The following is a 13568-nucleotide window of genomic DNA, read 5'->3' on the forward strand; positions in this document are numbered from 1 at the left end:
GGTGTCGTGGCCCAGTACAAATTGCTATGGATCTTGCTGAGTGCCACAGTGTTGGGCCTTGGTATGCAAAGGCTTTCGGCAAGGTAATAAAATTATAAGGAAAATAATTTCTATTAAGTAAGATTTTATTATAATTAAATCACTTTTCGTGGGCCTATAATATTTTACATTATCAATTCTATTATATATAAGACCATCATGCAATCTTTATCTTTTTTTTTTTTTAAATTTTAATTAATAAATGTATGTATTTTCTTATAGTGTGATGCACGCTTTACACTAAAGCCGCATGCACATTTGTAATTTTGTATATGCGAGTCGTTTATAGTTTTATATGAAGACGGTTAAGTGTGCTACATGCTTTAGGTGTATAAAGCTTGTTTCACATTTAGAACTTTTGCGTTTTTATTGTAAATCAATATAAAGAGACTTTGTGTTTTGTTGTTGAAATTTCTCGTCATTTTTTATTTATATATTTGCTCATCAGTAGAGTCCTTTTTGGAACATTTTAGATAATTTTGCTCGTCAGTAGAGTCCTTTTTTTCATTTTCTAATATTTTTGTCAAGTTCAATTTGCTGGTCATTTGTCCATTTTGTTCAAACATCTTTTATAATTCTTGCTCGTCGGTAAAGTCCTTTTCTCCTACATGTTTTAATATGTTTGCTCGTCAATAGAGTCCTTTTTGGAACATTTTCAAATAGTTTCGCTCGTCAGTAGAGTCCTTTTTTATTTTTCAATATTTTTGTCCAGTTAAATTTGCTCGTCATAAGAGTTCATTTTATTAAAACATTTTTTATGATTTTTGCTCGTCAGTAGAATTCCTTTTGTATATTTTGCTGGTAAATGTTTACTCGTAAGTAGAGTTTTTTTGTGATTTGTTATAAGTTTTTAAGTTTTCCCAACAGTAGAATGCTTTTTGGGATGTTTTCAAATATTTTTGTTATCATTAACATTTTTGATAATTTTTGCTCGTCGGTAGAGTCCTCTTTCCTAGCATGTTTTAATATGTTTGCTCGTCAGTAAAGTCCTATTTGGAACATTTCAAATAGTTTTGGTCGTCAGTAGAGCCCTTTTTTATATCATTTGATTGATTTGAATGATTTTGTCAAGTTCAATTTGCTTGTCATCAGAGTCCTTTTTATTCAAATATCTTTTATAATTTTTTGCTTGTCAGTAGAGTTCTTTTCGAATATTTGTTAACATTTTTCAGTAGATTTCTTTTTGAATTTTTAACATTTTTATTTGGTCGTCAGTAGAGTTCTTTCTGAATATTTTCCTGTAAACATTTTCATTTGCTCGTCAGTAGAGTCCCTATTCTCTTAATGTTGTTTCTTCTGGTATTTAATTTGCTCGTCAGTAGAGTCTTTTTTGCCATTTTTATTTAAATATTTGCTCGTTAGTAGAGTCCTTTTTTCAAACATTCTTCTTAATTTTGCTCGTCAGTAGATTTTTTTTTTAAAATTATGTTGTTAATATTTTCATTTGATTTGATATGTTTGCTTGTCAGTAGAATTCTTTTCTTGTCCTTACATTTTGCTTACACAAAATAGTTCTAAATAGTCTAAAAATATGTTGATTTTTCCGAAATGTTCTAGATAGTCTGTAAATTTTGAAAAAAGCCTAAAAATAATCTAGGCAGTCTAAAAATGTTCTTGATTTTTTGGAAATATTCTAGATAGTGTAAAAATTTTGCAAAAAGTCTAAAAATGTTCTATTTAGTCCAAAAATGTTCTAGATTGTCTGAAAATGTTGTAAATTGTCTAAAATATTCTAGATTTTCTGGAAATATTAAAGACTTAATTATTAAATGTTCTATACAGTCTAAAAATGTTGCAAAATGTCGTAAAATGTTCTCGATAGTCCAAAAATATATTTGATCTTTTAGAAATGTTTTAGATAGTCTAGAAATATTCTTGCTTTTCTGAAAACATTCAAGATATTCTAAAAATGTTCTAGATAAATATTAAATACCCTTAAATTAAAAAAAATATTACTATTACGTAAGATTTTTATCAAAAAGTATATTACATGAACAAAAATTTTCATGCAGTGTTTTGAATTTAACGGTTTTCTCAACGGCTAACTTCACGCGATAGACCTAACTTCACACCATTTTAAATGCAGACTTTTTAACAAGAACATTTCACTCATCAAATTATTTCATTAATATTAAAATTTATATTTTAATCTAATTAACCATTTTTTTACCAGAAGAATTTACCATTGTCATACCTATGTAATGATACGTACAAAACTTTTTCATCATTGTAAAATGCGTTTTGAGTTTCTTTGCCAAAAAGAAAACAAATTATATAATCGATTTAAATAATTTTATTTCTATTATTCCTTTTAGGTTAGGTGTAGTCACGGGTCTACATTTAGCAGAAATGTGTTATAGAAAATATAGAAAATTACCAAGATTCATTCTATGGATAATGATAGAGATCGCCATCATCGGATCCGATATGCAAGAAGTTATAGGAACTGCAATCGCTATTTATTTGCTATCTTTTAAAGTGTAAGTGGAAAATGATCCTTATGCCTCTAATATTTCACTAAATATATTTTACTAAGTATTTTTTTTATTTATTTTCAGGGTCCCTCTATGGGCAGGTGTATTAATAACGATAGTCGATACTTTCACCTTTCTGTTCCTCGACAAGTACGGTTTGAGGAAGCTTGAAATGTTTTTCGGGTTTCTTATAACTGTTATGGCTGTTACTTTTGGTTACGAGGTAAATGTAATTAATATTATATATATATATATATATATATATATATATATATATGTATACTAGCTGGCCTAGCGAACATAAGTTATTTTTGTGAAAGGAATGAGTCTCTCTGCGCTGTAAAAGTTTTACTTTTTATTTTTTTTTAATTTTTTATTTTTTAATGTCGAAATGAAAATAGTTGAGGATGTAAAGGGATTTTTAGTAAAATCGAAATATTTTTGTTTAAGACTTGTTAACTTTATTTTTCGAAAAAAAAAATGCATTAATGTTAATTTTAGTTTTGTTCCACCTGGATTTATAAACTTTCACATAATTTGCAACGTTTTCAGACAAGTTGCAACATTTTGAGACTAACTAGAACTACTTCTAGATTATGTAAAACATTTTTAGACGATTTGCAACATCTTAGACGATTTACAATATTATCAGACGAGTTGCAACTTTGTCAGACGATTTGCAACGTTTTCAGACCAATTGCAACGTTGAGACTATTTTATAAATTTTCAGTCTATCTAGAACTAATTTCAGACTACTTGCAATCGTTTTTAGATGATTTGCAATATTGTCAGACAAATTGCAACATTGTAAGACAATTTTGGAAATTTTCAGTCTATGTAAAACTAATTTTAAATTATCCAGAACATTTTTAGACGACTTGCAACAGTTTCAGATGATTTGCAACGTTTTCAGACGAGTTGCAATATTGTCAGACAAATTGCAATATTTTAAAACAATTTTGGAAATTTTCAGTCTATCTAGAATTGATTTTAGATTATCTAAAACATTTTTAGACGATTTGCAACATTATCAGACAAGTTGCAACGTTTTCTGATGGTTTGCAAATTTTAAGACTATCTCAAAAAGTTTCAGTCTATCTAAAACTAATTTTAGATTATCTAAAACTAATTTTAGATTATCTAAAACGTTTTCAGACTATTTCCAACATTTTTAGACGACGACATTGCACATTTTGAGACAATTTTAGAAATTTTCTGTCTGTCTAGAACTAATTTTAGATCATCTAAAACATATTAAACGATTTGCAAAATTATCAGACGATTTGCAATACTGGCAGACAAAATTGCAACATTTTAAGACAATTTTGGCAAGTTTTCATTTTATCTAGAACAGATTTTATATTATCCAAAACATCTTTAGACGACCTGCAACTTCTTTAGATGGTTTACAACATTTTCGGACAATTTGTAACATTTTCAGGCGAGTTGCAACGTTTTCAGACAAGTCGCAGCATTGTCAGATTGTCGAGGAAATTTTTATAATAGCTGGTACTTTTTTAGAATATTTCGAATACTTGTAATATTTTGAAATTATTCAGCACATTTTCAAACAATTTAGAACATCACATAAATTAACTAGAACATTTACAGATGATCTAAAATATTTCTAGACTATCTAGAACAATTTCAGACGAACTATAACATGTTTAGACTACCTAGAACAATTTTCAAAATATCTGGATTATTTTTAATATATCTATAACACTTTCTAGACTACCAAGAATATTTTTAGGCGATCTAGAACATTTTCAGACTATCTAGAACGTTATCTAGATTATCTAGAACATTCTCTCGACTATGTGGAACATTTTCTGACTTTCTAGAAATTTCTAGTGTATCTAGAACGGTTTCAGATTATTGTCCAGAACATTGACAGACAATGTAGAACATTTTCAAGTCTATCTTAAACATTTTCTAGGCTACCTAGAACACATTCAGACAATCCAGAACGTTTTCTAAACTAACTAGAATATTGTTAGGTAATTTAGAACAATTTTAAAATATCTAGAACATTTTTTATATTTTAGAGACTATCTAGAATATTTTGAGACTATCTAACACATTTTCAATCCGTCTAAAACATTCTCAAAATGTCTATAACAATTTTGGATTATTTAAAACATTTTCAGACAAACTAGACAAGACGAAAAAGATATAATTTGGAACAATTTTAGATAATCTAGAACGTTTTCTAGATTCTTGAGACTATCTAGTACGTTCTCGGATCATTTAACGAATTTTCAAACCGTCTAGAAAATTCTCAAAATGTCTATGACGATTTCGGATTATTTAAAACATTTTTAGACTATCTGAAACATTTCCAGAAAATTAAGAACATTTTTAGATGAACTAAGACCATTTCAGAATATCTAGAACATTTTCAGATTACCTAGAACATTTTAAAATAATCTAGAAAATTTTCAGACTATGTAGAGAACATTTTTAAAATATATAGATTTTGTTTTTAATTATTTGAAACTTTTGATATCTAGACTATCTAGAACAATAACAGACTTTTGAGAACATTTTTAGACTACTAAGAACATTTTCGGAATATCCAGAACAATTTCGGACTAACTAGACGTTATCAACTAACTTGTCCATTTTCTAGATTATTTTGAACTATTTCAGACTATTTAGAAAATTATAAATATCAATTTTATGGGGCAGCCTGTGAAAATGTCTATCTATTTGCCGTGCGATCAGGCGTATTTTACATAAAAACAAGTAAGGAGGCATGTTCGAGGATTCTGTTTTCATAACATTCTTCCTTGCTTTGTTTATATGTAAAATACGCCTGATCGCACGGCAATTAAGTAGACATTTTCACAGTTTTCACTAACAATAAACAAGCATAAGAAAGCGTTTCCAGGACAGTAGCATCCTTTGCTGTGGCTTTTATTAAAATCAACTGCAATTTATTTCAGTACGTAGTATCAGCCCCGAATCAAGGCGAAGTGCTAACAGGAATGTTCTTCCCCTGGTGCAAAGATTGTGATAGCAAGGCTCTGTTGCAGGCAGTAGGAATTATTGGAGCTGTCATTATGCCACACAACTTGTATTTGCATAGTGCCCTTGTAAAGGTACGAAAAATAATAAACTAACTTAATTGACTAAACCGACACAGTAAATTTAATTTACTATTTTGTTATTTATTCATTTCTATTTTTTTCTAGTCGAGAGACGTCGACAGGAGAAAAACCGAGAGAAAGTGAGAGATGCTAACTACTATTTCTTTATAGAAGCTGCGATTGCACTATTTATATCTTTTATAATAAATGTGTTTGTAGTTGCTGTTTTTGCACATGGTTTATTCAAAACTACTAACCAAGAAATTGTAAGTATAAAATTAATAAATCCTTATACATTATTATCTATATAAAACCAACTATTATTTATTTTTATTCCAGTTAGACACTTGCAAAAGTTCAGCCCCATATATCCGAGAGGAAGCCCTAATAGTCTTTAACGTAAGTTTTGGGTCAATTCTGCCATAACATAACAAAAACTAAATTTTTTATCTGTTTGCCGTGCGATCAGGCGTATTTTATATAAACAAAGCAAGGAAGAATGTTATGATAACAGAATCCTCGAACATGCCCCGGACTTGTTTTTATGTAAAATACGCCTGAACGCACGGCAAATAGATAACCATTATCAATTTCCCTATGTTATGGCAGAATTTCCCTTTGAATTAAAGTATCATAATTCAAATGTATTTTAATTTAATATTATTTTTCTTATACAGAATAATACCGAAATTGTAGAAGCCGATTTGTACAAAGGAGGCATTTATTTAGGCTGCGCCTTCGGGGCTGCAGCCATGTACATTTGGGCTGTCGGAATATTGGCAGCCGGTCAAAGTTCTACAATGACTGGGACTTATGCTGGGCAATTCGCCATGGAGGTGAGATAAATATATTTTTATAAGTGTTATTTTACCTTAAAATAAGTTACATGATATTTGTAAATAATAAAGACTTAATACGGATTCAAATTTAGCTATTGTTTCGATAAATACGTACTAGTTTTGTTTAAATTTTACAAATGCTTGCGGTGTTGTCCGAACCTAACACGACGCTTTCCCATACATTTTTACTTAGGCTCCGATACGCATGGTAAGCGTTACGTCAATATTTTTTGTTACAAATATACTTATTATTATATTATAATATTATTTAGGTACAAATGTACTTATTATTATATTATTATATTATTTAAGTATAAATGTACTTAATTAGTTTTATTGTTGGGTTCGTGAAGAATTAGGTGTAAGTGGCATTTTGCCTTAAGGCAAGTTGCATAAACTTCCCGATACGTGTGAATAATTGAATTAATGATTAATAATTGAGATTTAGCCATTTAGATACTGACGAGCCATTTGTAAATATTTTATTAACAAAAAAAGAACTCTAATGCAAGTATTATATTAATAGAAAAAGAACTCTACTGACGAGCTAATTTATAACAAATGTGAATGTAAAAAAAGAACTGTGCTAACGAGCAATATTAATATTTTAAGACGATTGAAATTAGTCAGAAAGAACCATACAGACAAGCAAACTTTGAACCTTAAACATAATATCTATATTAAAAGGACACTACTGACGAGCAAAATCAAATTAATTATTGATCTATAACAAAAAAGGGACTCTACTGACAAGCAAACTAAAATTCGATATATTAGAAAGATCGTTCAAAAACAAAAATAAACTGTACTGACGAGCAAATTAAAATTCATTATATTAGAAAAATCATTTCGATTCAAAAAAGGACTCTACTGAAGAGTAAACTAAAATTCGTTATTGATTTGGAACAAAAAGAGATTCTACTATCGAGAAAAATACAATTAATTATAAGAGTAAAAAATCATTTCAGTACAAAAAAAGGACTCTACAAACTGTCAAACTAAAATTTGTTATTGACCTTAAGTAAAAAAGAAATCTACTGACAGGCAAACTAAAATTCATTACTGATCCAGAAAAAAGGACTCTACTGACGAACAAAATTAAATTAATTATTGATTCATAACAAAAAAGGACTGTACTGAAAAACAAACAAATTTCTTATTGATCTGGGTTAAAAAAGGACTCTACTGACGAGCGAACTAAAATTCATTATCGATTTTGAACAAAAAAAGGACTCTACTGACGAGCAAAACGAAATTAATTGCATATTACTTAAAAAAATCATTTCGAAACAAAAAAAGACTACTGATGAGTACAATTGATCTGAAATGAAAAAGGACTCTACTGAGGAACAAATTTAAATGTGTTATTTATATAATATTAGAAAAATAATTTCAAAACAAAAAAGGACTTTACTAATGAGTAAACTGAAATACGTTATCAATGAAAAAATAACTACTGATGAGCAAAATTAAATTCCTTACTGATCCTTAACTGAAAAGGGACTCTACTGACGAGCAAAATTTTTTTTTTTACTGATCTAAATCTTCATGTTAAAAAATAATTTCGAAATATAAAAGTAAGTGAAGACAGAACTTACTATGAAACTGGATAAAAGAAATCCAAATATTATGAAAAACTAACCAATAACTAAATAAGAAACAAACGTTAATAATAAACTTAATAAATAAATAAACTAAACATAAATTACGTAAATAAAAAAATGAATAAATACAAATCTAAGAAATAAACTAAAAAAATAAATTAAAAAAAAAACAAAATATACATAATTAGTAACCTAAATAATTAGTACCTAACATTTAGCATACAAAATAAGAGACAAAAGGACTCTACTGACGACAAAATAAAATAATAGATAAAAGGAACTCTACTGACGAGCAAAATAAAAAAGATAGGGACTCTACTAACAAGCATTATAAAATAAAATATAAAAGGGACTCTACTGACGAGCAAACTAAAATAAGAGACAAAAGGGACTCTACTGACGAGCAAACTAAATAAGAGATAAAAGGGACTCTACTGACGAGCAAAATAAAATAAGAGACAGAAGGGACTCTACTGACGAGCAAAATAAAATAAGAGACAAAAGGGACTCTACTGACGAGCAAAATAAAACTAGCTGTAAGTGGAATTCTGTCTTAAGGCAATTAGGGCATCGAGCCTCAAGGCAAATTGCAACATCCCGTACCGCAATTCAAAATTCGAGTAAATAAAAATAATCAATAAAAGTTGATAAATGATTTGAAACTTTTAATAGAATTTCGAACCATATTAAATCATTCTATCGTAAATCATTTATTTTGAAATATTTTGGAAATTCTGAACTTTTTTTCAAAGCAATCGTACTGCATAGAGACATATCGAAGCGCGTAAGCGCCGCGTAGCCTTCTAACGCGTAAACGTTGATACGGAACCCATAGAAATGTAAACAAAATTTATACTTATTGTTAAAATCTTTATAAAACATCGAATTATTTGATGTGCATATGTCTAATGATCATTTTTGACCGCCAAATGGCTCATTTTTTTACTTTTTCATCCATATCTCCAAAGTCGTTGGATCTGCCTTTCGTTGAATTAAAAAATGAATATATAACTAAAGAACTGATAAACTGAATAAAAGAACTAATTAAATGAAAAAAAACTGATTTAATCACAATACTAATTAAATAAAAATCTGAATAAATACAAAAATTAATAAAAAAAATAAAGAAAGAAAGAAACTAATTAAATAAAAACAACTAAAATAATAAAAATAAATAAATATAAAATGAATAATCACAATACTAATGAAGAAAATTGCAAAACATTAACTGAATTGAATATAAAAAACAAAACAACTAAATTAGCGGTATAACTATAGCAAATTGATTAAAAAATATAATATTGTATTACTCCTATAGACAGGGCCGTGCCTGACGGGCGTTCATTGCGTGCACCGCACGCAGGCGGCGAAATTAAGAGGCGGCCAAAATCGTTACAAGTTGTTTACTGGGCAAAAATACAATCGGTTTGTTTCATTTAAGATACGAAGTAAAAAACAGTTTCTCTAATCTAATCTATCTAAAAAGAGTTTCTCAGAAATAAGAAATGTATAAAAACTGATTAGGGTCGTTGTAGTATTTATATCCTAGTCATCAGGGCCGAAAAAAAGAATAAATTTAAAGGCGGCCATAACAAAAACCGGTAGAATTAAAAGTCCGATGAATTAAATGGCGGACAAATTGAAAGACTGCTAGATTAGGGCAGCCAACTAAAAGTCCGCTGAATTCTTTCGCAGCCGTATTGAAAATCCGCTGAGTTAAAAGACCACAGTATACCGTGTGATTAAAAACATGGTTTATATTATAATCAGCCGAAGGCGGCCGTATTGAAACCGAAATCGTATCAAAAGCGGCTTTTTTATCTATAATATAGCCCACAGAGTAGCTCCAGGAAGACTTAAAAATTTTAATATTACATATTATAATAATACAAAGTATACTAATATATGATACAACAATACATAACAATATAATTCATAACAATACATAACACAAAATAAAAGAAACTATCAAATACTTAACGGTAAAACTAAATTATATATGATGGAAATAACATATTCTCGACAAAATATCAAGATTAACTTGTACAGATGGCAATTAATTGTTTTGCTGAAGTATGTGGATATCGATATCTTTATTAATTGAGTTGAAATTAGAGGACATTAGCGCTATAGGTGAGTTTAATAGAGCATTAGTCTTAGGAGTAGGATATTTGAAAAACATTTGAGTTCGTGATGAGAGTCTAGGAACGTTAAAGGATAGTTGGTCTAGAATTTGAGGACAATCTATGGCATTATACATAGTTTATGCAGAAACAAAATACTATCAGTGAAACGACGTGTAGCAAGAGATGTTCGCAGAATGCATTAAGTAAAATATTGTGGTCGAAACCTCGTTCAGGGTAAATTTTGTGCGTTTTAAAATATAGATATTTTAGAAATTTTCTTTGAACCTTCTCTATCGCATCTGAATTATTGCTATGGTTAGGATACCAAATAATCGATCCATACTCCAGCTTTGAACGTACAATTGCATAGTATATGCAATAGTATATGCTAATTAGTGACAAATTAGATTCAAATTGTTTGCAGTTTCTTAATATTATCCTAATGATTTTGCGCCTTGTTACATATATTAGATATGTGATCTGTAAAAGTCAAACTAGAATCAAATACAATGCCTAAATCAGATATTTTATCACACCTTTCTATGCAGGTGTCAGAAATTTTATAATCAAAATGCGTCGGAACGCGCTTGTTTGTAAAGCTAATAATTTTGCATTTAGAAATATTCAGATCCAGTTTATTTTGAACACACCAGGAGTAAAATGAATTTAGTTGAGACTGCAATACTAGGCAGTCATCTATTGAGTTTATTTTAAGATATAACTTGAGATCATCTTCAAACAATAGATGAGGACAATTAATTACTTCCGATATATCGTTAATAAAAATATTAAATAAAAGAGGACCAAGGGTGGACCCTTGGGGCACACCCGAGCTGACAGTTGCAAAGTTACTTAAAAATCCGTTAAGAAAAACAAACTGTTTACGATTTTGAAGATAGCTTTTAAAGAAATAAGTAAGTGAAGTATTAAAACCAATTTTAGATAATTTAGTAAGAAGAATATTATGATCTATTTTATCAAAAGCTTTACTAAAATCAGTGTAAATTACATCGACTTGTCCGTTAATGTCAAGATTCTCAGCTAGAAATTGTTTAATACATATTAGATTAGTAGTTGTGGAACGAGCAGGCATGAAACCATGCTGATTATTAGAAATTAAAGATTTTATCGATGGAATTAGTTTATTAAATACAATTTTTTCAAAAACTTTAGCAAAAATTTGATAATAAAGATATGGGTCTATAATAGTAATATTAGATGGTCGCCATGTTTAAAAATTGGTACTATACGCGCGATCTTCCAACAATTCGGAAAAGTGTTTGTACTTAAAGACAGATTAAATAAAAATGTAAGTGGATTACAAAGAGTAGTTGAACAATTACTCAAAAGAACTTTATTTCCAAATTATTAATAAGTGTATAAACTTGGTGTAAGTGTAACTCCGCCTTAAAACAAGATGCATGAATTTTTGAACACGTTAAAATATCTATTTAACTATAAATAAAATATTAATTCATGAGTGCATTGCAATGTGAAAAACTATTGCATATTATTCATTTTGTACAAAGTTTCTAAACATGTTAGTTATTTTTTATAAATGGTTTCAAAATTAAATATTATTGAACAAGAAACAAACGTATGTTCATTAAAAAACATGATCTAAAATCGCACAAAAAAATTGTTAAAATAACTGAGAAACAACTCGACCGATCATTGACAAAAACTAATCAGCACGATTCTCAAATAGTACCTTTGAAATGGTTTTGGAAATTTCAAAATCGATTCACGAATTTAGGACCGATTCTGCCGCAAGTTATGTAAGTTCATGTTATGAAGACCTTTTCCATAGTAATATAGACAAAAGTTATGCGGTTTGTTGTTTCAGTCAGGCGAATTTCTCAGGTTTTCTCATACAAAAACATAACCTAAAAGCCGCACAAATGTCAAAAAAACGATGTTAGATAAGTGTGTGTTTCTGATTCCTCTTAGGTAAGATACGAGTGACGTTGCAGTTTATGTTTAAAACGCCGGAATGAAAGCAAATACATGATATTTTGACAGCATTCAGTATGATTAATTCGCATATGTATGGGGAGTCGGAGAGTAACATAGCCATCCGTAAACATTTCTCTGTTATGCGCAGAATCGGTCCATTAGACTATGGACGAAAAATTTTTACACTTTGACAATCCTAAAGACGGCTCGGTCGATCGTGAAGCAAAAGTAACCACCACGAGTGCTTATCGATGTCATTGATTTTTCAAATAGGATTGCGCATTTTATAAAAAAACGTCGACTAAAGATGAATTTTGCCTCACGTAAAAAAGTGCAGCTCATTTTTCAAACTGAGCTAATATTTAAAAATTAAAACGACTTGTCGTAAGGTGGAAATATTTAATTATATTTAAGATCATGATCTCTATCGGCAAAAAAGTTTTTATAAATATCATCGTCAAAATATATTAATATGAATATTTAACAATTAAATAAATAAACGATTCGTCCGATCTCTTAAAACTAATCAGCACGATTCTCAAATGATATCTTTCAAACAGTTTCCGAATGTTTGAAAACGATGCAGGATTTTGGGCTAAAACATGCACGAAAATTTTTTGTTGATTAGAAACGGCTTGGCCGATGTTGCACTAAACTGAAAGACAGTAGTCGTTATCTAGTTACATCAAATGACTTAAATTTTTTAAATCGATTTACCCGGTTTTCAGAGAAAACGTTGACAAAAAAATTAAAAATTGGCTCGTATACACACTTTCTTAACTTCCCGTAGGTAAGGCACGATGCCATAATTACCTCAAGACAGAAATTCCACTTACAGCTAGTTAGTTTTTGGCAAAGGCAGCCCCCCATTTTGAGAGATACGAGCTAAATGTAAAAAATGGTAGTTTTTGAGAGAACTAAGCGTCCGATTTAAATGATTCAAAGAACTTTCTGCTTGTCTTAACAAAATAATTGATTTTGGAAAAAAAATTTTGTTCCTTTTTTTTTTTTTTAGTTTTAGTTTTCTTGTATATCGAAAATAATTCAGATTTTTATTCTGACTAAAGTTCTAATATAACTTAAACAAATAATTTTAAATTAGCAATTCATTTATATACTTCTTATAAATATTAGACAATTTTACAATATTTATAATAATCTATTTGAAAACATTCAGTATTCCTCGAACATTTCGTTACTGTACGGGAAGTTCCAGCAATTTGCCTTAAGGCACGATGCCATAATTGCCTCAAGACAGAATTCCTTGCAGCTAGTTACAAATTTGGTCTCGAACGATTCAGAATGACTAGGAACATAGAGAAAATATAAAAATTACAAGTCGAGAACATATTTGATATTTTCCTATTATGTTATTTTCAAGGGCGGCCAAAAAAATTCTCGCACGCAGGCGGCCACATACCCAGGCACGGCCCTGCTT

General features: G+C 29.4%; 2 protein-coding genes across 2 annotated transcripts in view; one reads left to right on the forward strand and one right to left on the reverse strand.

Moving 5' to 3' along the window:
• Positions 1-13568, reverse strand: part of LOC113378024 (male-specific lethal 3 homolog) — a gene marked incomplete at its 3' end in the record, with an annotated part of 161052 nt that overhangs the window by 96165 nt on the left and 51319 nt on the right.
• The window catches only part of LOC113378022 (protein Malvolio-like), an 87757-nt gene that overhangs the window by 51660 nt on the left and 22529 nt on the right, over positions 1-13568 (forward strand). Inside the window, 7 exon segments of the mRNA XM_026618520.1 lie at positions 2355-2519; positions 2598-2736; positions 5462-5617; positions 5711-5737; positions 5740-5871; positions 5945-6004; positions 6283-6441. Of these exon segments, the coding sequence (XP_026474305.1) occupies positions 2355-2519; positions 2598-2736; positions 5462-5617; positions 5711-5737; positions 5740-5871; positions 5945-6004; positions 6283-6441 (838 nt within the window).

This window comes from Ctenocephalides felis, unplaced genomic scaffold, assembly GCF_003426905.1.
Source record: "Ctenocephalides felis isolate EL2017-DRISC unplaced genomic scaffold, ASM342690v1 CF-g0.4_SCAFFOLD_01886, whole genome shotgun sequence".
NCBI classification, from domain to species: domain Eukaryota; kingdom Metazoa; phylum Arthropoda; class Insecta; order Siphonaptera; family Pulicidae; genus Ctenocephalides; species Ctenocephalides felis.